This window comes from Vicugna pacos, chromosome 13 (genome assembly GCF_048564905.1).
Source record: "Vicugna pacos chromosome 13, VicPac4, whole genome shotgun sequence".
Classification (NCBI taxonomy): Eukaryota; Metazoa; Chordata; class Mammalia; order Artiodactyla; family Camelidae; genus Vicugna; species Vicugna pacos.
In genome coordinates this window covers 4,842,485-4,869,686 of record NC_132999.1, presented here as the reverse complement: position 1 = coordinate 4,869,686, position 27,202 = coordinate 4,842,485, and the positions used below count along the sequence as shown (strand labels likewise).

The 27,202-nt window shown below is 36.0% G+C and overlaps 1 protein-coding gene across 4 annotated transcripts in view; it reads right to left on the bottom strand.

The window, feature by feature from the left end:
- The window catches only part of SYDE2 (synapse defective Rho GTPase homolog 2), a 40,716-nt gene that overhangs the window by 4,297 nt on the left and 9,217 nt on the right, over positions 1-27,202 (bottom strand). For 3 of the 4 annotated variants that reach the window (XM_015240659.3, XM_072974061.1, XM_072974062.1), the window contains exons 2-6: positions 26,265-26,960; positions 20,477-21,576; positions 14,362-14,488; positions 5,806-5,987; positions 3,070-3,301 (exon numbers count right to left, since the gene is read on the bottom strand). In XM_015240659.3, the coding sequence (XP_015096145.2) occupies positions 3,070-3,301; positions 5,806-5,987; positions 14,362-14,488; positions 20,477-21,576; positions 26,265-26,960 (2,337 nt within the window). Of the gene's footprint in view, positions 1-3,069; positions 3,302-5,761; positions 5,988-14,361; positions 14,489-20,476; positions 21,577-26,264; positions 26,961-27,202 lie in introns of those variants that run through there. The other variant, XM_072974063.1, reaches the window with a different exon arrangement.

Below are 27,202 nucleotides of genomic sequence, written 5' to 3'. Positions count from 1 at the left end.
CCACCTTCAACAGAATAAAATGAAAAATGCAGTCTGTAAAGTTGCTGGAAACCTTTCAAAATGTAATGATAAATATTAATAAACTTTGTTATCTTATTTTCTATCAATAGATTTATATTTTTAATCACCATTTTATTAGCCTTTTGTCTATAGTATAATTACCTTATTTAACAGAAGAAATTGAGTGCCTTGTAAGTGCCAAGTACTCTGTTAGGACATGAAGATTGAAGGGTAAACAAAATATAGTCCCTGACCTCATGAAGCTTAGTGTATGAGAAAAATGAAAGAAAAAGAATTAGGGAAATTGATAGCTTTTCCAAAAAAAACACAAAAAACAAAACAAAACAAAACAACTCTGCTCCAAATCTATTCATCATAGAAAACGTGACAGAGCAAATAGCTGGTCTAAGAGTTACACACCCTCTAAAGCTATTTCCCCATCTGTAAAGTGAAAGAGTATCCTATCAGTAATTTTCAATATTCTTTTAAAAACAGCAAATCTATTTTAGACAGAAACAACTTTGTAAAAAATTAAAAACCCAGTACATAAAAAAGAGGAAAAGAAAACTGTTTTGGTCAAAAGGGAAGTATATTTCCATTTTGCTCTTTTATCTATCTGTTGCCAACCTGGCCCCAAAGCTGCTTCGAAAGATCTTAGGGCTTTGGCAGAAGACAGTCTGAACAGTCACTGGCAGGATGACTTTTACCTTCCAAGGCCAATATGGCAGGGTTCTAACTGATCACTTCGAAGGCAAGATTTTTCAAGTAGAAAGCTCAAAGCAAATTATATTCTTGCCCAAAGTTAAGAAAAACACAAAAAATAACACAGAACAAAAAGTTAAGAAAGTAAAAAGGAAGGTGGGCAAGGAAAGAATGGAACTGACTCTTTTTTATCTTTGGAGTAGGGGAAATTCCAAGAAGAGTAAGTAGGATTCGCACAGCAAGGAGGGCCAAAGCCTTCTGGTGAACGCACGGCGATGGGCATTCACCAGGTCAGTACCCTATGGCCCACCTTCTACATCGCCATCAATTTTCTCAGGCTCAGTAACTTGATTTCTGCCTCTTCTTGAATCTAAAAGCAAGTGACTTAGAGAGCAAAACTAACTGCTGTTTCCTCTCATCTATCTGCTCTGTTCTGTCCTTTGTCTGAGGTACTATAACTAAAGAAAAATAACAGGTTATAGAAGTGGGGCAGTTATTTTTAAATCCAACCAAACAAATCTTTGGAATAAGGTGCTACACACGAAGAGATAGTTGCTTAAGGTTGTCACTGAAATTACTGTGCAGTGAATCTCAGATCTGAACCTGCCTTTTTTCTATAACATACGACATAAGTTTTTACTTCTAAACCCAAAAGTAAACTGGCTATTACAAAATAATGAAATAACATTAAGCTCTAATACAGAATTTTAAAAATCTATTTTTATGTATAGTGGCTAACATTTACAAATCTCAAACTCCTAAATTTATCCCTTCCCACCCACTTTCCCTGGTAACCAAGATTGTTTACAACGTCTTCGAGTCTATTTTTGTTTTGTAGATGAGTTCATAGTACCCTTTTTTTTCTCTTATGATAAAGAATTCAGGTACTGATAGTAAACTTTGTATCTCCAGATAAGTAAATCTCCTTTTGTGATTAGAATGATAAGATGGCTCCTCTTCCAATTCCTCATTTTTATTAAAATTAAACCAGCTTTAGGAAAAGCTAGGAAACACATTTAAAACTTGAACCTGAGAGATCCCTTATGTTGGGCACCAAATGCAGAAATCAGACCAATTAGCCAGAGAATCTTCATTCAGGACGTTTAAATAATAAATAATACTAACTCAGTTAAAATTTAAATTAGAAATGATTTTTTAAGTCTATATTTAAAAAAAAAAGCAAAAATGTTAACTTTCCAAATTTAAAAGTTAAAAAATTTTATTAGCTTAATTTTTAACTCACTTTTAAAAACTAATTAGAGTCTTTTAAAGACTAAATCAAGCATCCCTTTGTACTTCAGTCTATCCTTCTCATACTCATCAATAAAAGAGTCACAAAGCACGTTTACTGAGGCAGGGCTAGCTTTATGCTAAACACTCTGCTGTGGCCTTAGGTATTTTATCTCAGTCTTCAGGACAGCCCTGAGGTAGGCACTATTTATAGAGAAGTAAACTGAGGCTTAGGGAAACAAAGGTATTGCCTGAGTCCACACTGCTGGGAGTGCCACAATCCCGATCTGAATCCAAGCCCGACCCCAGCACTTCTAGCACTGTGCGCTCCACTAAGCGTAAGTACCTTCACACTTGGTGCTATGCAGGGTGGGGGAAGGGAGCAGGGGTTACTACGGGATAAGAAGATTTTGGAACTTAAATACAAGATCCTTTATAAAACAACTAATTAAATACATATTCCTTTTAGCTTGGAAATTATACAAGAGATGTATTAGAAAAACAACTGTCAGCCTTTTGTTACTGACTGGAATAAGGGATGGGTAAGAAAGATGGAAAGATCAAAGATCATTGTCAGTTCAAGCCTGGATAATTTGAAGAATGACCATGAATACAGTAAAGATGTCAAGAAGAAGAACGTGATTTAAGGAGAAAAATAAACCCTGCTTAAATCAGTTGAACTGAAAATAAGAAGAGTAAAGAAATTAATATTTACTGAGCACCTATTATGTGCCAAGAGCTGTGCGGAGCACCTTACACATGTAATTTTTTACTTAATGTTCCTATGAATTCTATAATCATATTATTAAAGCCACATGACAAAATATGATACTGGGGCTCTAAGATGTTAAGGAGCTTGCCAAAGGTCAAACTCATAATAAGTGACACAGTGAGGATTCCAATCCAGAGCTGAGCAAATCCAAAATATGTATACATTGATCTCTATGTCTACAACAGTATCGGCAAAAGCAGAAAATTTAAGCAGAGAAATCGGAAGGGCAGGTATCAACTTGTAACTATTTCAGAAAGTAAAATCTAGAAAAGATTTTCTTCAATCATACACAGGCATATTTAATGATTAGTTAATTCAAACACCCTATCATTGAAAGAGAAAAATATTTCCATAGAATCATTTACCTGGCCAGAGTTGCAGTAAGTAATGAAGAACTTCAATGTGTTTTTTAAAATTCAAAGCACTCGCTAGTTCTTCCGAATCAGTGAAGACTCTGTTGTTATGCGTGGCCGTCTCTTGCCTCTGACTCAACAGTACTGGTCCAAAGCACACAGCCAAGTTCTGGCAAGTCATCTTATTCACATCATGATAAGAAGCCACCAATTTCAAATGATCCAACAACATCATTAGGGTTGCCTAGATTGAATCAAATTAAATTTTGCTTAATACAGTCATACAGGGGCAAATTCAAGGACACACTTCATAGCAAGAAATATGGATTGGTATACTGTCACTTTTAAAAAGTTGTTTCAAAGATTTTCTTGGAAGTTGAATGTTTGAAACTTGAAACACTTTCTTACGGAATTACACAGGATCTTTAGGTTTCAGTGTCATAATCTGATTCATTAAATGGTTAAAATATACATTCTATAAAATGCTCATGAATGCATTCCAAATTTCAGCTGGAGTCTCTAGGAAAATTTACCATCAACTTTTCCCTCTCTTCCCTTCTCTAAAAAGACAACAGCAAAGGCTGTGATGGAAAAGGGGTTTAGGATGAGGGTGCTCATTTTTAAGTTCAGATAAATCCTCTAGTCATGAGTAGGGACCATCACCCTAAAATCTAGGAAGCTAACCATGGCCAGGTTCTTTTATGATCCAGAGTAGGAAAAAGGCCAATGCACTTCTTAACTAATACATATTTTAAGAAGACAAGCCACGGGAAAGGTAAAAATAGTACCATGAGAAATGAGAAACATTTTTATTGAAAAAATATTTTTTTAAATCCTTGAAGAAACCAGTAAGGGGAGTTTGCTCAAGAAGTAGAATGGTTGTTTAGGTTTAAGCAATTACAGAAAGGAACTATGATTTTTGATATACTGGCATATGATCAATCACTTAACAAAATAAAATAAGTGTGATTTCTTCTTCATAATTGTATTGAAGAACTGAATAAATATAACCTGTGGTTTTTTTAATTATTAAAAAAAGAAAAAAAAACCAAAATGACATATTATTTCTGGAAACAAAAATGACAACTGGATTTGGTGATTAGAAGGTAATTAGTAACTTCGGCAAGAAAAAGCCCAGAGTGATGGGGTAGGGAGCCAGACAACATGTTGAGTAGTAAAGGGGTGGTGAAGAAGTGATAACCCCCAGATTAAACACTCGTTCAGTGTCTGGCTGTGAAAGGAAGAAATGAAGGGGAAAATGGAAGCTAGGGTAGACTATAATTGATATCTCAAAACCAAAACCAGTCACACATTGTGCTAATACAGTTAACATACACACACACACACAGACTGGTTAAATATATTAGGTTCAATCTCAATAGCAGACCAAGAAATGCAGCCTAAATTAAGAAATCCTTTTTTTTTTTGTCTACTAAAGAAGATCAGCCAAAATACGTAATCATTGCATCCCTTTTGAAAAGTAATATGAAAACATGTATGAAGAGCCTCGACATGCTCATATCATTGAAATCAGTGATTCCACGCTGAGATTCTGTTCTAAATAAGTCACTCTAACTGAAAAGAAATCTGTGTACAAATATATACAAATAGGTTCAAAACCTAAATTTGTACAAAAAAGAATGGTGATAAATTGTCAAATCCACTCAATGGAATATTATGCAGCCTTTTCAGAAAGAATATTAACAGCATGGATTTTAAGGCCAGAAAGACCTAAATTCATGTGACAGACAACAACACTCAAAACAATTACACAATCTTGGGCAAGTGACTTAACTTCCCTGACACTCAAAGCTTCACTTGTAAGTAGAATGACACTTACAGCTGTACCTTGTACTGGTGAGGGAGTATTTCTGCCTCTTCACCCCACCCTCTGCTTCTGCCTGCCTCTCTGCAGCTGTTCACCTCTGCCACCTAAAGGAGTAGTAATTGCTAATCTGACTGCACAGAGCACGGGCCACTGAGATGACGACAGTAAACTAGTTAATGAAGTTATTGGGCTTAAAACATTTCTGCCCACTCACTCTTGGATTTTCTGCTCTCAGATGATAAAAAATAAAGGCAAAATTGGCCGCATCTGGACAAGCCTGGCCACATTTCTTTCCCTTACTTTCCCTTTTATTCTAAGAGACAACAGCAAAAGTGAGGCTAAGGCTGGTTCTGCAGCCCCAGTCATCCTGTTTCTCCTGCAGGCATACCTGAGGACACTGGTCCCAGGATTCAGATTGTGGGGAGGGGGCAAATGGGAAGGGGCAAGCAGGAAGGAAACGGAGGTGGTGAGGGTTGCTTAAGTCTTGAGGCTAAGCCATGTACACCAAAACAATTACCATATTTTTTAAATATTAAAAGGAAATCAACTACAGTTAATTATTATTGCCTTTAGATATTGATAATTATAATTTCCATTCTTATTTCCTGTGTCTTCTCGATTTTCCTGTAATTAACATATATTATTTGAAGAATAAGATAACAATACTCTTTAAAAACTTATAGGGAGTATTCATGCCTGGGCTAAATTCATATACAGAAAAGATAAAAATGCTTTCTAGATTTATTCTGTTTAAGAAGCAGTTTCCTGATTTACGGTGTTTAAGTAGCCCTTAGTACAGGCAGACCTAAAACTCATGAGCACTGCAAACGTCAAATACCTAAAAAAGTATTTGTAGCTCTAGAGCAAGTACGTAACTCATTAGCTAGCTTGCAGGAAGGCTGTGTACCACCTATGTGTACCTTCTCCACGTCAGGCAGACAGTCCAGCAGGTCAGCCGTGTACTTAGAGTCACTTGGGTCATTCTCACAACCATTTGATGACATCTTCAAAGGATTTTTTGTCATTGCATCTAATACGGCTTCATAAAGCTGCTTTGTTATCAGAGGAGAAGGAAGTTCTCTTAAATAATCCTTAAGAACACCTTTTGAAAACAAACAAACCAAAGACAGATGGCGATCAGTCTTCAGAGTAAAATAAAACACTGTGGTGAATTTTTTTTTAAGTATTATTCTAGTGAACTTTTAAAATTCTGAAAACAATCAAAGCAACAATGTAAAAAGAAAGTATTATAACAAAACACTAGCATTTTGTATTCTCATAAACTGCTTCATTAATTGTCTGTTTGTTTTGAAAGCATGCTAAAAACTCACAGGCATGATTCCTAATTATCATACATATTAGGTCTGTTGCTCATAAAGCAATTCTTGATCCATATACCATATTGACTCTGCCACCCCCAAAAAAGCTCCTCTAAATACAGATAAAAACAAAAGAAAATAAGGCATATTAAAATTAATTGCAAATAATTCCAATTATACGAATTTTAAATTTCTAGACTTTTCATAAGCCTTTGCAAATAAGCGAGCTATATAAATATACATCCTCTTTAATGCAGAAGATGTGGCTTAAACATAAATACTGGATAGTTGGATAATCTCTAATGCCATATTATGGGGAAAAAAAAATCATTCCTAAAACCAAACAAATGAAACCAAAAGCCAAGAACAGAAAACATGAGACTTGTCACATAATGGGAACAAGGGAAGTCGATTCTAAACACATCACAAGTGGTTATGAACTAAGAGGCGTTATACCTATAGTAAAGGGAACAGGAAAGGGTAATTAACGGTGGTTATATATCAACAAGGTAGGTAAGATACTAGCTAAAGGCTAGAATGCGATCACAAGGGAAAACAGGAGATACTTCTGGCAGCAAAAATCTAAATATAGACAATATTGATTTAGAAAATGCTCTCAGCTTAGCTGAGAACTTAGTTTGAAAGTTTAATTTGAATTTAAACATGATCATAAACAAAGTTTCCCACCTGATACATTTAGAAAATTTTGATAGAACCATGGTTCATCAGTTTCTTATGCATCTTTCAGTGTTTGCTTATGCAAATATAAGTAATATATTACTATTTGTTCCTCTTTATTACATAAAAAGTAGCATACGTGTCCTGTTCTGTTTCTTGCTTTTTCCTGTTCTGTTTCTTGCTTTTTCATTTAACATCATATCCTTACAATATTTTCAATGCATAGAGAGCTTTCTCAAACATTTTACAGACACATCACAGTGTTCCAATGTATTGATGTCCCATAGTTTTATCCAGTCAGTTGCTACAGCCATTTGGATTGTTTCTAATCTGCTGTTATTTCAAAACATACTACAACGAATAACCTTGCACTTCATCACTTTGTATGTATGCAAGGTATGTTTGTAGGACAAATTCCCAAAATAGGATGACTGAGTTAAAAATCCATCTGTCATTTTGAAGGAAAAGGAGATGTAAGGACGTTTCCTAGATCTGGGGTTTCAGCATCTAAGTGAATATTAGCTCTATTATTTGAAACAGGGAAAAAAGGAGGAAAACCATATTTCAGGAGATAGAAAGGAGTTTCGTTTTGAACATATTCAGCTTAAGGTATCTATGGGATATTCAAGGCAACTGGATATAAAAATCTGAGGCTCAGGAAAGAGGTGGCTGATCTGAGAATGATCAACTTAAAGACGATAACTGGAACTTGGGAATGACTGAGATTGTAGGGAGGCACACCGAGTGACGTGAGAAGGCCTAGTGATAAGAGAAGGCCCTCACGAGCATCAGTCAAGAGGATCTTCCAAAGGTGGCCAGGAAGAAGGGCTAAAAAGTCTGAGTGGTACGAAGAGGTGGGAGTGTGCAGAGGGGAGGGGGCCAGGGGACTGGCAAATACACTGCCAAGGAAGTCAAGGAAAGACTGCTTCAAGAAAGAGGTTAAGGTATCAGCTGATACCCAACGATAGCTAGCTTACATAGGAACAGTGTTCTGGGTTGGTCATCCATACGTTAGAATCATTCTGGATGATGGCAGGACTTCAGCTGGAAATACAACCACAGGAGAGATATCAAAGTCTTCACTGAACAAATGGGAATGCCCAAGGGTTCTGCAGATGATGTTAAACAGGAAAGGCAGAAGTGGTGCAAGAATGTGCCACAAGCCTCAAAAGACCCTTCTTCCTTAAGAGAGCACAAGTTTCTACTCAACAGTAAAAAGGTAATAATCTGGAAACAGAACAGTTGAACCAAGAGGATACTGACCAAACTCCTTCTTTGATATCTACAAACAGACACAACATACATAAAGTGCTTTGCCTATAACAATGACCAATACATGTTAGACGTACAGTGATGTTAATGATAAGGCATTTTGTACACAGTACGTGCGCAGTAATAATTTACTACCATGCCCTAACTTACATCACGTGATCTTTGTAACTACTATCATTAGTTGCCTACAGTGAATAGCAACATTCAGTGTTAAGAGGACAATTAGAATAAGTAAAAATGCAATTTTCTGTAGCTGCCAAATACACTATTAAGCCTTTAGGGCATAATTTTTTTTTAAAGGTTTCATACTTGTTCCCTGACAAAGCCAGACTTGTTAGTTCTAACAAAACTCAATGTGCCCTGTTAGTTTGAGACTTACCCTATAATGCAATTATGTTAAATAAAAACCTAAAAGATCTCCAGAAAAGATAACTTTGTAACTTAGTGAAATATATATTTCAAATATCATTATCCTTTATATAATTAATATACTAAACAACCATTAATATAAATGAACTTTTAAATGAATCCCAGTTCAAGATTACTTACTTCACTATAATTTGAGAGCAAATAAGGGAGAATTGTTATAACAAATATTAAGCATTTAAAGTATGCTCAATGTACATTATGTTCAGTGAAGTAAAAGTTATAGTTGCTTTTCTACAAGCAGACAAACTTCACAGGAAAAATAATCAAAAGATTTTATAAAATGATACAGAGAGGAGGTATTTATACTACATTCTGACATGGACCATATAACTACTCATCAACCTAGAAATTATCTATATGGCCTTTTCCCCAAAACTTAGTGATAGGAGCATCTTAAGCCATCTTGCCCTCTTAACATTTTTCAAACACTATGGGGACATAAAAACCTAAAGATAGTAAGTTTGTGGTGACAATCTTTAATAATACAGGAGCTACTTAAAGGAGACTTAGGGAAAATTTATGATGGAGTTTATTTAATACAACACAGAAAATTTTTTATCATGTACTTGAAGAAAATACAGGCAATTATAGGTAAATAAAGAGCTGGTTCTGGCTACATCTCTTAAGCTGCCCTGTAATAGTTAGATACTATGAAACCATACGCCGCTTACCTTCATTCAGGCACAAGGACCAACTTACACAGGAAAATTCTGCTCATCCCCGTGATGCAACATAGGTATCATCACAGTTTCTTTTTTAGAAAGGCATTCTAATCACTAAAACTACTTCTACCTCTCAGAGGCTGGTTTGAAATACCTATATTTTATTATCAATCACAAAATTCACCCTGTTCTCTCTGCCTAAAACTCTGGTCCCAGATCTTCCAGTGGTTAACTTCATATCATATACATCTCAGCTCCAAAGGCACTTCTCGGAGAAACTTTCTTCTCTGACCACCCTCGCTGCAGGAATCACCAGGGGTCATCTGGAGGCATCATTATCATTCCCATCACCCTGCTGGTCGTGGGTAAGTTACTGTACCTTACTATTCATTGACTTGATCACGGACCCTCTCCCCCTACTGGAATGCATACACCATGAGAACTGAGATACTGTTCATTTGTTGACTTGTCCCTGGTACCTAGAAGAATACCTGGCATATAGTACATGTTCAGTAAACATTTAATGAATGAACTCATTAACTGACAGACAAAGAAGGGTGATTAAGTAGACCCTGGTCATTTCCATGCACTGACTCTCCTTTCTCCTTTAGGATTCTCACTCCGAGATTTACTGCTACCATCATGCTAGCATCCCAGGAATACAGAGTCTTAGGTTTAAAACTCCAGTTTTGATTTGGAAAAAAACAAAAACAAAAACAAATAATCTTTCAGTATTTACCCTTTAGCACTGCAACACAAATGAACAATTTTTAAGCTTTTTTTTTACACAGGAATACGCAGGAATAACAAGAAAAAGACAATCATTATAGAATTACACATATTCACCTCAAAAAGTTGGTAAATCACCATCTCCTTACCTTATTTCACCCTCCTAGCTACCTGGACACTTCTAATGTGGAAGTGCTGTCATAAAACCTACTACATGGAAACTCACCCAAGTGAGAGAAAGAAGAAAGAAAGGACGGAAGGCAGGGAGGGAGGGAGGGAGGGTGGAGATGACCACGTTCTAACTCTGCAGTTTCCAGACGATCCTCGTTGTCAGTTCTGGGTTCCAGTCTGAGAGGGCGTTCCAGCCACCTCTTACCACTCGCTTTCCTCTTTAACAAGTGCTGCAAGCCAGGTGGTTTCCTATCTCCAAGCTTTTTCTAATACGTTACTCTCCCCAACACTTGCCTCGCTAAGTCCAGCTTTCCTTCATTTTCCCAGGGTAAGTTAGGTGTTCCTCCTCACAGATTATAAAAAGCTGTGTCTGCGTCTGTCTTCCCTTTTAGACAAATGTTCTTGAGGGCAGAGATGATCTCTTACTCTTCACTGTAGTCCAAATGCCTCAGCAAAGTATCTAGTATTCTTCAAGTGAGACTCTGTCTCCTGGGACAGCGCCCTTATCCTCTACCAGCGTCCACCATAGCGAAAGATTAACTCACTAGGACCAGAACATTGAAAACTACAGGTACAAAACCATGAGACTCATTCTTTCTCAGGTAAAACTTACATAGATAGTAGAGATACATTAGAGGAGGTAGATTTGAATATAGAATCACTGACATTTCCTGAGGTTGGTGCTACAGACTAATTTTTAAAATCCGTTAATCTACTGCATCCTACGTTACTCGTTCTGAACTCACTGCTTACTTTATAGTCTGTTCTCAAACGGCTCTCATACACTACCTCAGTATGTTTTGGTTTCTAAATCTATGGTCATTCCTCAATGTTTTGCATTCCTTAGTGTTTATACAATTTAGACGTTTATGTTCAATCCACGTGAAAAACAGAAATAACTTGGAGGTTAATGTGCCAGAGATCAGAGAACATATAATATGTATGGTGGGAAAAAGCCGTGTTTAATATACCTTTGTAAATATGTAAATGAAGAAAATTATTAATGGTTTAAAGATAATTTCTGGCTTATTTCTGATCAAGTTTTCTTTCAAAAGAAAACAAAAGAATTAAGGTAGAATTAAAATCAGAAAAAGGTAGGGAGGAGGTATACCCGGTGGTAGAGCGTGTGCTTAGTTAGCATGCATGAGACTTTTGTGAACTGGGGAGGTTCAATCCTCAGTACCTCCATTAAAAACAAATAAACAAACAAACATACCTAATTAACCCCACCCCCCACCCCACAATAAAAGAAAAAGGAATATAAAATAATTTCTTTAAAAAAGAATGAAAAAAATAAAAAACAGAAAGAGGCACAGCCAAATGAACTTTTAAGTGCTAAGCTTAGATACTCATTGCGCAGCACTGACACATAATGTCTATTTTGCAGTGGGCAGATGTGTTCAAATTGAATTTTCCTCCTCAAGAGACTTATTCTTTTCTAATAATCGCTGAATAATAAGTATTTTGAATTTTCTATTTTCTTCTCTTGTACTATGAATAGATTTTGATACCATACATTTTGCACCTGATTGAAAAAAACCTGGTTTGTCTAGATCATTTGATTCTGTGTTCCTGGCAAACCCACTACTAAGAACACACTAAACTGTGAGTAAACGCTACCATTCACTTCTTTAATATCTCTTTTTTGAGACCTACTGAACTGTTAATTATATTTCAAAGTTTACTTGAAAATGTGAGTTCACGTGGAACAAACACATGAGGCAACACTATTACTGGCCAACTCCCAAGTCACCAATACTCTTTATTTTGAGCCATGATGAGCCCTCGTGTGTAATTCATTGCAATTTCAATGATATTTCTCAAACAAATCTTAAATCATTTCATTGGCTTTTTATCAAGAAAGAAAATAGCTCTAGATTCCTTTGAAAAACAGCTTTACTGAAATGGAATATACAAAAAATAGGGCCAAGAAATACCCAAATCATAAATTATGGAGACTCTCTAATTTTGAACAGAATGCTGCTGTAAATCTAACACTCATTGGCCTATTATTCGTATCTCCTGCATATGCTGCAAATTTCCAACTAAGGACCGTCTCTCATAGCAAATAATCAATTCAAACCACATCACTTCATCTTTTTAAAAATTTGACATAATTTTTATTTCTAAGACAAGGCTTCAACCAAGAAAAAAACCTCCTTTCATTTAGTTATAAAGTGTAATTTCCTGAGAATTGCTATTTATAAAATTTCTCTTCAATGAATTCATAAAATGGATCCTTTGCTGATTTTGTTAATTATATATTACTAATGGAAAAACTCTACTTTTTTAAATAGAAATGACTCTTTTAAAATAGAAATTATGTCTTCTTTCTTTATAAAAATAAAAGTAACCATTGTTCCCAGTTTGCTAAAACTTGTAAGAAAGAAAAAGTGCTTTGCTTTGTTTTCTCTTAGAATTAAAATACTGGGGATCAAAGTTTTAGTTGTCTAAAATATATATATTAAATACCCTATGAAAACACAGTCGTTCAGAGTTCAGAGATTGGGAATCTCAATTATTTGGAAAGCCTCAATCCTAAAAGTTAGCTTTAAGGATTTCAACCAATAAAAATCTCTTTAATATATGCAAATTGAACCTTCCTCAAATTCTTACCTAGGCAATTAATTGTGTGTAAAAGAAGAAAGCAAACTAGAAGAGAAAAATAAATACTATTATTACAGAAAGGAAAAAAACGGTAGTTGATAAAGAGACGGGAAAGACTATCAAAATACACAGATGACCTGGAAACTCATACAAAAGCATCTGCAAGTGAAAGTATGTGGTATCTGAGATATGGTTCAAAATAATCCAAGTTTTGGGAGAATCAAATGAGGGGTATAAATGAGACAGATTTGGTCATGTGTTGATTATGGAAGCCAGGTGATGGATAAAAAAGGTTAAAATAGTATTCTACTTTTGTATATGCTTGAAACTTTTGCTAAGAAAAAGTAAAACAACAATTAAAAAAAAACATGGAATTATAAGCCAATAGTCCCTGAGTATCGATTAGTTATGAAAAATCTCCTAATGGCCAAATTCAAAGGCCTTTTTTCTGTTCTCATCTTATATATGATCTCTCCACAGAATGGCACTGCACCACACCTTTCCTTAAAACTCTGTTGGTCTCTTGTTCCCCATACTTTCTGACTCCGATCCTCCCAATCTCTTTAGCTCTTTCTTCTTTCTTTCCCTGCCTCCAAAGTTTGCAGATCCTCAAAGTTCTTGTCTTTTCAAACTTTATAGACAGTTGCAAGGCGTTAATTACAACTAGTGCCAATGACCATCAAATTGCCATTTTCCACCTCCATCTCTCGGAGGTGCCAGAAGTGTGTTTCCAATGCTAGACATGAGACTGTACTCGTCACTTGGGTAAATACAGACCCATCATATTCTACCACATCTCCTCAGCTGCAGATGAGCACTTTCAACTTTGCTTGACACATCCACTGAGGTCTCCTACGAGGACTTCAAATTCAATATATAAGTTCGAAAAAAACTCAGTTCATAATCTTTTCCTACATTTCTCCACCAGAAGTGGTAGCTTTCCTCTCAGCTTTCTTATTTCTGCTAATGGTATCCAATCAGCCAGGCGTCAAAGTCATGTTTGTCCAGACGCTCTTTCTTCATATCCTTCCAATTCAGTTCCTTCCTGTTGCCACTGCTGCAAAAGGGCTCTCAGTACCTCTCTGCTGAGACTACCGCCGAGGCTTCCTAGCTGGTTTTCCTCCCTCTTGTAACTTCTAATTTCAGTCCATCTTGTGGACTTGCCAAATGAATATTCCTGAAGACTACCCCTAGAGATTTCACTCCTCTGTTCAAAAACCTTTGATGGATCCTCTCTGCCTAGTAAATAAACCTAAATTCTCTACCCAGATAGTCAATGCCCCTTACATCACCTAAGCTCCAGTCAAACTGAACTCTGATGACATTTCATTTATCCATCTATGAAGACAGGGTGCCCTTTTCCTTCTGTTATGACTACAGATGATGCAACGTAGGTCTTACTTCCTCCCGACACTTACTGGCTGTTTGAGGAGAGGGACTGTATCTTGGTGCCTTCCCACAAAACATAGCAGTCGTGTTTGTGACAGAAGGAAAGTAAGACTTCAGAATAATACCAAGTTAAATTTACACCGCAAAACAGTATTTCAATTCTCCTTCCTGGAGATGTAGTCTTTCCAGAGTGTGTACATAAAATAGAATCTAATTTTACCTGTTATCACATTTATATCCGGGTACTGGTTTTCACACAGACCGACGGCTTTGCTATCCCTCTCAAAAGCCTCTCGAAGTTCCTTCTTGACGGCTGCCGAACCACACAATCGGTACAGGCCTACCACCTAGAAATGAAACAATGGCCACATTACGGTAAATTGGATAAACAGAAAATACAATAGTTCAGTATGTATAAATCACATGAACTTGGTTATCAAATATGTTCTGGTGGCATTTCATTAAAAATACCTCAAACATCTCAACATAATAAAAGCTATATATGACAAACCTATAGCCAGCACAGTTCTCAATGGTGAAAAACTCAAAAGCTTCCCACTAAAATCTGGGACAAGACAAGGATGCCCACTATCACCACTCCTATTCAACATAGTCCTGGAAGTCCTAGCCACAGCAATCAGGCAAGAGAAAGAAATAAAAGGGACCCAAATTGGAAAAGAAGAGGTAAAAGTGTCATTATATGCTGACGACATGTTACTATATATAGAAAACCCTAAAAGGTCCACACAAAAGCTACTAGAGCTGATTGAAGAATTCAGCAAGGTAGCAGGTTACAAAATTAATGTTCAAAAATCAGTTGCCTTTCTTTACACTAACGATACATCAACAGAAAAAGAAAGTAAAGAAACAATCCCCTTTAAAATAGCACCCAAAGTAATAAAATATCTGGGAATAAATCTAACCAAGGAGGCGAAAGAATTATACACAGAAAACTATAAACCATTGATGAAGGAAATTAAAGAAGACTTTAAAAAATGGAAAGATATTCCATGCTCTTGGATTGGAAGAATCAATATTGTTAAAATGGTCACACTGCCCAAGGCAATCTACAGATTTAATGCAATCCCTATCCAATTACCCAGGACATATTTCACAGAACTAGAACAAATCATAGTAAAATTTATATGGAACCATCAAAGACCTAGAATTGCTAAAGCATTACTGAAGAGAAAGAAAGAGGCTGGAGGAATAACTCTCCCAGACTTCAGACAATACTATAGAGCTACAGTCATCAAGACAGCATGGTATTGGTACCAAAACAGACATATAGACCAATGGAACAGAATAGAGAGCCCAGAAATGAACCCACAAACTTTTGGTCAACTCATCTTCGACAAAGGAGGCAAGAATATACAATGGAATAAAGACAGTCTCTTCAGCAAATGGTGTTGGGAAAACTGGACAGCAGCATGTAAAACAATGAAGCTAGAACACACCCTTACACCATCTACAAAAATCAACTCAAAATGGATTAAAGACTTAAACATAAGACAAGATACAATAAACCTCCTAGAGGAAAACATAGGCAAAACATTATCTGACATACATTTCAAAAATTTTCTCCTAGAAGAAATAAAAGCAAGAATAAATAAATGGGACCTAATGAAACTTACAAGCTTCTGCAGAGCAAAGGAAACCAGAAATAAAACAAGAAGAAAACCTACGGAATGGGAGAAAATTTTTGCAAGTGAAACCGACAAAGGCTTGATCTCCAAAATATATAAGCAGCTCATACGACTCAATAAGGAACAAAATAAACAACCCAATCCAAAAATGGGCAGAAGACCTAAACAAGCAACTCTCCAAGGAAGATATACAAATGATCAAAAAGCACATGAAAAAATGTTCAATATCACTAATTATCAGAGAAATGCAAATCAAAACTACAATGAGGTATCACCTCACACCAGTCAGAATGGCCGTCATTCAAAAATCCAAAAATGACAAATGCTGGAGAGGCTGTGGAGAAAGGGGAACCCTCCTACACTGCTGGTGGGAATGCAGTTTGGTGCAGCCACTATGGAAAACAGTGTGGAGATTCCTCAAAAGACTAGGAATAGACTTACCATATGACCCAGGAATCCCACTCCTGGGCTTGTACCCAGAAGGAAATCTACTTCAGGATGACACCTGCACCCCAATGTTCATAGCAGCATTATTTACAATAGCCAAAACATGGAAACAACCTAAATGTCCATCAACAGGTGACTGGATAAAGAAGAGGTGGTATATTTATACAATGGAATACTACTCAGCCATAAAAACCGACAACATAATGCCATTTGCAGCAACATGGATGATCCTAGAGAATGTCATTCTAAGTGAAGTAAGCCAGAAAGAGAAAGAAAAATACCATATGAGATCGCTCATATGTGGAATCTAAAAAACAAAAACAAACAAAAACAAAGCATAAATGCAGGACAGAAATAGACTCATGGACAGAGAATACAGACTTGTGGTTACCGGGGGGGGGGGGGGGGGGGTAGAGGGTGGGAAGGGATAGACTGGGATTTCAAAATTGTAGAATAGATAAACAAGATTACACTGTATAGCACAGGGAAATATACACAAAATGTTATGATAAATCACAGAGAAAAAAATGTGACAATGAGTGTGTATATGTCCATGAATGACTGAAAAATTGTGCTGAACACTGGAATTTGACACAACACTGTAAAATGATTATGAATCAATAAAAAATGTAAAAAAAAATACCTCAAATACAGCTTTTGAAAATCTCACCATAGACTATACTGATTACAGTTATATAGATTAATAAAACACGTTCTATTCTTTTATTTACATTCCAGCAATATACTATGATTTCTGTAGTGCTGGCTATCTTATCTTAAGCAAAGATACAATCTCTTCCCTTTAGTTTTATATGCTCAACCAGTATCTCCATGCCCGACGAGTGTGCCCTTTCACATCTTTTGCACTAGACTGAAGAAATACAGCATAGTGGTTAAACAAGGGTTTTAGATTCATGAGCTCCACTCAGTCACTCTCTGCTTAGTGAATTTGCACAAGCTATTTAATCTCTTTAAAGCTTGGTTTACTTATTTTAAAAAAGTATATATTTGAAGTAAGTTTCCATTATACTATTTGTATAAATTTATCTTAAAAAAATTTTTTTTCAGGAAGAAATAAGAGCAAACCTAGGATTGTTTTTAACTTATCAAATTAATTATAAAGCAAAGGAGGAAATTCAATTAAAATAATATATAAATGGTAAAATAAAACCTCTAGTTCAAAATGTACATAAAAAGCACAGATACCACCCACCCCCTCCTCAACCTACATTAAAAAATTTGTTTTTTAAACACTGTTAGTTCATACAGGTTCTAAAATATTAAATCTTAAGACATTCACTAGGAAGAAATGAACATAGTATCTTAAAGAGAAAATATGCCTGATTAAACCACTAAAGTTTTTTAAAAGAATAAACATTTAAGAAAGTTAAGAAAAACAATTGGCGTCTTATACCCCACCTACACTTCCATATCAAAGATTATTTAGGAAGTTTAATCACCTTGAATTGAAGGAAGTTATAGATAAAGAAATTATTTCATGACAGAAATGAAGTAAAAACACACAAAGGGATCCCCAAGGATTTAACTAGGGACTACTTTAAACTGTTTGACATGATCTAGAAGATGTACACAAAGGAAATTTCCAGGCTTACTGATGACACTGAACTCTCCTGAGTCCTTAAATAACTGACAGGACACACTGCAGAAGGCAGGTCTCAAAAGTATCAGTAATGGATACGGGGAAAAGTTACCCGAAATATTTGAGATGACAAGCTATTAAGCACTAATGAAAGGTAATAAGGAACCTACCACTATTTCTAAGAGAAGGTAATTCAAGGTGCTGATACATTCCAAAGGATCAACATAATATGGGAAACCAAGGATTACACTGGGAAGAAAATTCCAATTTCCTACCCATCCACACTCACGGTGAATTCACACTGAGAACAGCGTGCACTATGCTGGTCACATCATCGCAAGGAGGAAAGGCAGAGCGGAGATGATCCAGAAAATGAAACTAAAACATTAAGCAAGGTCAAAGGAAATGCTACCACATTAGTAGAAACTAACTTGAATACAGCCTTTCTGGTGTAAGCACAATAAAATGTCACAAAATCCCATAGGATGTATCGCCTTGAACTTGAAAAAGAGATGAACCTAGAACAAGTTGAAGAAAACAATACTTCAATAGCAAGTAATACATTAATGGAACGTGTTATCCCAAAAGCTGAAATCACACATATATTTTTAAAGGTGAATGGAAGAAGGAAGATCTAATATAGACATGTCAAGGGAAGGATAATTTAGGACATAGCCCTAAGTTCAGAGGTTGACTTCTTGAATCAAATACTTAAAGTACATGCTTGACGCCTCTCTTAGAGAGAGAATCTGTACAGGATGAACCGTAAGTGTGATTTCTAGAGTAATTTTTCCCACTGGAAGAAAGATGAGTGGTAGCAGATGTCAAAGCATTTGGAAGATGCCACAAACTATTGTTGTATGACCATCAAAATCTGATTTTTATGGTAAAAAAACAAGAATAATTACTGACTAAAAAGGTAAACAAAATTTAAGCAGTACGCTGGTCTGTAAAATGCAGGCATAATTAGCTTCTTACTGTGTGTGTGTCGGGATGGAACAGGAAGACGCAAAAAAGGCAAAACAAGAAAAGGTGTTTAAAAAGTATAGCTCCAAATGCTCAACTGCAAAACTTACCTTTTATTTCACAGGAAGTAATTCTTTATTGAAATGACTCTTCCTAAACTTTAAGTATAAAAATGAAAAGCGCTGCTAAAAATATTTTCTTGGCATTTTAAATCGGTTACAACGGTCTTTCACACTTGCTCTTTATAAAATATTTTCTGAAAATAGACTGCAAAAGTACAGTGCGCTCTGAGTTACTTATTTCAATACACAATTGCAAAAGTTTGTTTAAATGATTATGAATCAATAAAAATGTAAAAAAAAAAAGTTTGTTTAATAATTAGCTTTTTTTTAAAAAAATGAAAGCAATGATTAGCTTTAAAGTCTACCTAATCTCTGACCTCCCTACATGCTGCCTGAAAAAAACGGAGGGAAAACAGAGAAACTTAAGAAAAAAGTAACTGGACCAAAAGTTGGATGGGGAACTAAAAGCCTCTCTTCCATACAGACAACATAAACTCGACTTGACAGAATCACATATCTGAGAAGGGGGTTCAAAAATTCAAATGTCCTATCTCTCAGCTGCAGGAAGCTACTGTGTCTATTTTTGTTAATAAAAACAAGTAAGACCCACAGGGATTAAGTGACTTGCCCAACATCACACAGCCAATAACGTAGAAGAAACCAGAATCCAACTCTCCTACATCTTAATACAAAACTCCACCAATTCATCCAGTTTCTACAGTTTTCATGTTAAGTTCAAGGTGGGTTATTTTAAGTTCATTTCTACATACTTATAAAGAAATCATACTTCAGATTTTGTGATATTTACCCTCAATGTTTTTTAATCAATGTTTTATATTCTGAGAGCACTAAAGCAAAATATTTCCGAAGGTAATGATTTTTAAGCTTATTTTGTATTCTAAGAATTAGTATAATAATTACTTGTACCTCAAAATAATATCGTCAGTGATACGCCATTTCTCATTGTCATAGTCTACATGTAGTCATGAAAACAAAGAAAGATAAGGTCTACCAACTGGTTAACATCTACATATCTCGTTACAAATAACACCATGTCTTTTGTTTGTTTTAATGGATGCTTTACCTTCTTATTAAAAGGAAAAGAGAATGAGATGTGCTTTTACTAGTAGGAACTCTCCTTATCCTTAGAAGCAAAGCTTATACTTTCCAAAGAGTGGAACGAGGGAGAATAGGAAACACGGCATTAATTTTAGGAGTGAAACAGGGTTACAAGATTCACTGTTGGAACTTTCTACCAAAGGAATGTCAAACCATGCAGAAACATTCCTTAAATGAATTGGTCTTTGCCTGTGTTATCCGCTCTGGCTTTTCCTAGGAATGCCATTGTAAAGCAATCTTCATCTTTAGGTATGGGCTCACGCAGCTCTGCATCACAACATAAATTATGGGACCATCTAGCATGCTTTCAATCATTAACAACATAGGTTAAGGTATAAATTATACCCTAAACATTAACGGAATAAAAACAAAGAGGAGGAATGAGAAAAGGTCTAAGTTAGATTTTTTTTTTACCTTACCTTGAACTCCTTCCCCCAAGACTTATTATAAGTTTAACTAATTAATCAAATAGACAAAGAGGCAATAACATAATACCTGACAGCCTCTCTTTTCAATTTCCATAATACATTTCTGAATCAGGAGTGGTACCATCAAGCCTGTGTTTTCTTTCTCTACAACTTTTCGAATATCAACACCAAATATTTCTGGTTCTCGATTTACATCTAGTCCATGAAGTGAATTCTCCCACTGTTCCAAAAGAGTCACTTTCACATAAATAAGACCTCTGGGTTCAAGTTTGACAGCCAACTGATGTGTCTTTGTCACTCTGAATAAGGTGGGAAGAACAACAGTTCCATGGCAACACACTCGGTTTTTTCTTGGAGTGGGCTCCCAACTGAATACTACTAGTTTCAAATGCTGTGCATTTTCAATTTCTATGTTGAAAGTGTGATCCATGTCTAAAAACGTTGTCCGACACGTAAGCAAAGCTGTTCTGGCTTTGTTTACTGAATCGACCTGAATTGCACAGAAGACATCTCTTGAATCTATGCGAGGTGGTTTTAAGTCCTCAGCACCATAGAAGTGCACACTCATGAGCCCCGATATGTACTGTGAGCACTTGGGCTGATCAGAAAAGCTGTAATGTCTAAAAGCGTCAATGTCTATCTCATTCTTGCTGCAATTATTTGGAATTATTTCTTTTCCTCTTGCAAACTTGTTTTCAGATCCATGTTTGCTAGATTTAGCTATAAGTTCAGGTGAATCTCCATCACTGAGGTAACCACCTTTGCAGGAATACTTAGAACTCACAGAAGTTATCTTCTGGTAGCTGTGCTGAGAAGACACACTGGTATCAAGATGGTACCGACTTATAACATTCCTCCTAGCAGCTGTGGTTGTGTTCCCAGAAGGCAGAATAACTGCATGATGAATTTCTTGACAGTTACATTTAGACAAGGAAGGACTATTATCTGGACTGTTTACATAATTCAAGGTTCCTTTAACGCTCAGTTTTCGGCTAAGTTCTGGCAACCTTTTCATTTTCATGGAAAGTTTCCTCACAGTTCGTGGAGATTTTATTTTATCTGGAAAAGACCAATTAATTGAACTGCCTTTCTTCACAGAGCTAGGGCTTGGAGATGGTTCTATAACTCCCAATTCAGTCTTATTTGTAGCAGCTAGGATCCCAGGACCTTGGGGAAAAAAAAAAGATATTATAAGGTGATATGTTTTTATATTTAAGGGTCTTAAACTTTTATTCCTACTTTATAACCCAGCAACTTAACAAGCTGTCACATGGACAGAAATTCCTTCTTGTCTCATCTCAACGGGGAGATCTAGTTAAGTTTGGATGAATCTCCACGGCCATGTTCAAGCAAAATGCCAAGATCTACACACAGCTTAGAGTGGAAAGAAGCACCTCCCTCTCCACCTGCTTTTCTATTCTGAAGGTTTTGGGGGAAGGGTGATACAGGTTCTTTTTAAAATCTCTCCCACTACAATATTCTTCAGTGAGTATATATAACTGTTAACGGTGGATATCAGAAGAAAACTAGGAAAGCTTCCTATTTTAATGTGCATTTTAGCATATTACAACATTTACTTTAACATATTTCCTATTTTGGTATATTTATTTAGAAATCCTACCTATTATAAGAATGATTCCTCTGTATTTACAATCCTCTAAAAACTAAATTTAATCACATAGCATTGCTGGTTAAAAAAAAGTCAAAAACATAAGAAGGATGTAATTTTGGCAACTAACAGCCCCCTTCTTGTTCTAAAATTCTATTAGAACATATCACCAAAGGTTATATAGAATGAACTCTAGTCAAGCAGGAATAACTGAATATTGAATATCATAAATCTAGCTAAATAATAATACTGTACAGACATCTTCCTTCTTATATTATTTGAATGCAAAAATTCCCTAGAACTTCAAAAGCTAAATTAGGCCCTCTCCTTGCAATTGTAATATAGTAAAGGACAGTACAGAGATATAAATATGTTTTCTTATTATTTTCAGTTTTCATAAAGGGTAAAGCATTAAAATGCTTTTCAATTTTTCTCCATACAAAAATAGCTTTATTTTTTTCTGAATGTCGAAACTATTCAGGTTTACAATAAAAAGATTTTTTTTTAATTCAAAAAAATACAAATAAATAATAGCCCATACCACCAAGAGATTAGTCATCATAAAACCACACTATCAGGAGATTAAAAAAGGTACAACTATGGTGAAAATAATATTAAAAGGAGCTTCATGTTGTTATTATTAAATTATTGATATCTAATTATTATTAACATAATACCAGCCAACACCTACTAAGCCAGACAAAGTATGAAAAATTTAATACTTAGTATATGCAGATCCTCATTTAATTCTCATAACAACCCTAAGAGTTAAGATACCGTTAGCACCCTACTCTCCAGATAAGGAACCTTACGCACAAAATGTCTAATTTGTCTAAGATCACAAAGTTGCTGAATAGAAGAACAGGACTCAAACCTACACACAGGCTTTCAGAGTCTGCACTCTAAAATACTACACTTTCAGTCTCTCCATCCTTTTAAACATTTTTCTGTTCCACATGTACACATCAGATTGATTTTCAACGACCTTTCTTCAACTACTATTTTGAAGTTAAAAAAAACTCCAGTTTAAAAAAAAAAAGAATGTACAGCCTAATCAATTTCATTTTAAAATCTGAACCTGTTCCTAGTAAGTTTTCAAACTGATAAAGCAAAATAAATATAGCATCTAAAAATCTAATATTATATAGATGTAAATTATGCCTTTAGAAGAACAATGCAGTATTTCCCAATTATTTAAAATTTAAATTAATTTTTCATACTTTAACTATTCCTTATAAAGATCCTTAGGGACCCTACTATCAGAGGCTACTCTATGTAATACCACAATTCAAATGAGGGAAAAAAGTGTTCATTCATTTCAAAAATCAATAGATTAAATGACCTTTCTTTAAAGTATTAATAAAATATTCTCCCCCCACCCTTCTTTATGTGTGCCAATGACAAAGCAGTTTCTTTATAGAGAAAGGACTATTTTAAGCATGCCTGCTGGGCTTTTCTGGTACGCAACTAATAAGAAATGGGTGTTTGATAAACTAGACAAAGCATCCCCTTGTACTATAAATGGTAGTCTACTGGTTTACTCCCTACAACATTCTACAGTAATGAGAGCCCTCTACAGTCCACCATCTATTTTGTCATGGCCTAAAAAAGCTACCTAGTATATGAAATTGACCTAGGTTTTATTAAATTATTCATGAGTTAATCTAACATTCTTTTTTTATACTTTGTGCATTAAATATTTCCCAGTGAAACTCTTACCTAATTATTAAAATACCGTGTATGTTAGCAATTTCTATTGCAGACAAGACTGAATTCATTAAAACAAAAATGCTTTGTTTTCATAAAATCCACCAAGTTCAACAATCATTTAAAATTACACAATTATGCTAACCAAATCACAGATTAGCTATAGCTTATAAGGGGAAAGTACAAAATGAAAATCTATATATACATGTATGTATACATACACACAGAAGTTAATAAGCAAAAAACAAGGCATAATTGTGTCAGGATGATCATAAAATTGTCATTCATATTAAAAACACTTAAGCTTTGTGGGGAGAGTATAGCTCAGTGGTAGAGCATATGCTTAGCATGCAGGAGGTCATGGGTTAGATCCCCAGTACCTCCAGTTAAACCAAAAAATAATAATAATAAATAAATAAATAAACCTAATTACTCCCTCTCCCAAAATACAAACTTTCCTACTTCTTGATTGAAAAATTATTTTGAAATTCAACCATTCTCTTTACCTACTTCTCAACAGATTTCTGCCACTGTTGATAAAGAAAACATATCACATCCGGTAAGCAACCTTTCTTACCAAACTTAAAAAAGAGACGACATATAAATAAATTGTCTAAATATTTCCTTTGGCCAACTTAGGAATGTGCTTATTATAATAATACACTTAGGAGGAGAATCACAGTAAGAAAGGAGACACAACTGACAGCCTTACTGTACTTTCAAGTTTGGGTGGTGTTTTGTTTTTTTTTTGTTTTTTTTTTTGTACTGTCTGTCTTTCCAGATTCACAACTTGCCACAAACATAAAATAATAAAGTTTAAAGAAGTATTAAATCAAAGTGTAGCTCACTTTGGAGACACTGGCTTTCTAACGTTGCTCTTACCCTATGCCCTCCGCCCCTTCTGCACTATTCCACATCCATCGCTACCTGTCTGCCCTGCTCCTGCTAAGCCTTCCTCATACTCCACCCAGATCACCGCCTGTGTTCCAAACTATTATTTTATATAGTATTTATTCCCCTTCCCATCCAGATTACAAAAGAAACACACATTCACTCTGGAAAGATCAGTCTATAATTAGAAATGCGCACACACACACAATTTTAATCCCAGCACTGGGGAGTGGTGGGGGTGGGGGTGGCAGGCATGAACACTTTCAGAGTAGCTTTTCACTGTTCCTTTCAAAATTGGCATCACAGCGTACACACTGTTTTTTAACTCCCTTTTTTCTTAGCAATATAACATTTACTTCTCCTTATATGCCAGAGAAAAGGATCCAAATGCAAGTAGTTTATTTGTAAAGTATAAAAGCATCAGCAAGAAAGTGAGAAAATTCAGGAGAAAATTCAAGGTGAATTATCAAGCCTGCTACCACTGTGAGCAGCTGGAGCTTAACCTCATGAGAAAGCCCTGGGAAACAATGAGGAATTAGCCCATCCAAGGGCAGAGGGAGCTGGGCTAGGCCTGTCGCACAGCTGGGACTGACTAGCTGAGGGGCGCGCCCAGGCTGCTCCGCAGGAGACTCCCTAATGCTTCGGGGGGCGGGCGTCCTCCAGTAGAGAGCAAACACCCGTGCTTGGAAGTAGGCTGCCTCTGTTCAAATAAGGAGTAGAACCCAAGGGACACGGACGAGCACTACCAGCATCTGCTACACCCCACATCTCTGAATATTTTGTACACTTGAAGTCTTACAAATTAAAATGACTTGATATAAAACAGAGCTGCTTTTTATGCAACATTTAATATTTACAACTAAACTAGGCTTACGCTCTGTCTCCTGGGTAGTGTGTCAGGGACTAAATTTTAAAAGAAACACATCAGAAATCAAGGCAATCAAGAAAGAATAAAACCATTACACTGAACTGTACGAAATGCCGGGTTTTTTTTTTTCCAGATCAAAAACTGTTAAATATTGGCAATTTCATATGGTTCAACCTAGTATGTATCAAATTCCAATTATTTCCTTTCTGGGTTCCGTACCTATTGTAGCACCCCTCTGCAAGATTTTTTACTTCGACCTCTCATTTCTTTCTCTCTTCTTCCTTTCCTTTGTTTCTGAGGAAATGTAGGCATAAAAGTGAAAACTAATGACTATTAGTATACTAAATATACAGCTTTTCATCTGTGGCCAGGCTAGGGGTGAATGAGTGAGTGAGTGAATGAATGAATCAAAGTAAGACTTAATGAAGACTATCTCTCTTCCACTCTGTGTGATTCCATTCTTTCAACTACCAGAAAAGTAATTACTGTCTCAAAGGAGCGACATACTAACACCACAGCATGCACACTGAAAGCTAGTGCAGGAGCACTCAGCTCCTTCACCCCCTACAAAACCAAGTCTGTGATAGGAATAGTTAAACTACCATGTCTACAGAAATGTCTGTGAACCTTTTTGAGTTTTCTTTATCTTCGTGAAAATACACTCACTTTGTAAGGGAAAGTACATAGCTACAATAGACATCTCGATTTAGTTTTAAAGAACTGAACTATCAAAGAATTGAAAAATGAAAGAAGGAAAGGCAGATATATGCTCATCGTTACCTGCAAAAGGAGATCTCAACATGGGACTCTCGTCTACCATGATAGCTTCTTGTGTCTTGTGTCCATGCCTTTGCGTGTGCTGGTGCACAGGCTCTGTGGAATGGATGGGATCTACAGGAGTCACTTCATGTGGCTGTGTGGTCTGAGCATCGCCTCCACGTTCAGAAGAGCCCAGTAAGTCTTCAGTGTGCTGCTCGGCTTTCACAAGGTCACTCCTAGATACTACTCTCACGCTGACAGCAGGAAACTTCAGCACAGCAGAGTCGGCCTCACCAAAACTCAGGGCACTTGATATACCAAAGTCGTCATCCTCAGGGATAGGGTTGTACCATATCTCTCCTTCATCATCCCCGTCATTCTCCTCATTACAGTCTACTGAGCAGTTCCTTGATAATGAAGAATCTGCAGCATTGCACACCATATACGTACAATATTCTTCAGGTGATCTGAGGAAAGGGCGTGATAGCTGATGTTTAGGTAGAGAAACAGGTGAGATGGATAAATGGCTTATCTCTCGGCATTTCTTCTTTTCTTCTTCCAAATTAAAAGACCTCGAAGTACTCTGATACAGCCAGTTGCGTTTCTTTGACACAGTGATGCTATTAAGTGGTTTATGACCCCTGAAGCCCACATTATCCTTCAAATCTTCGAAGTCTCGTCTCTTCATTGACGACCCATAGACATTTTCAAATAAATCTGTTTCAAAGAAAAAAGAAAGTAGACTGGCACATCAGAAAAGACATGTGACTTGAGACCAGTTATTAAGACACTATTTTTAAAAAGATAAAAAGGAAGAAAAGTAATATCAATCACATTCAGAGACTAAAATTGAACAAGGAAAATTTTGGATTTTACACCTAAACATGGATTTAGATGTCATAAGAATTCTAAGAAAAAAACTCTGAGACTGTCTTTATAAACATCATTGGGCTAAAAAA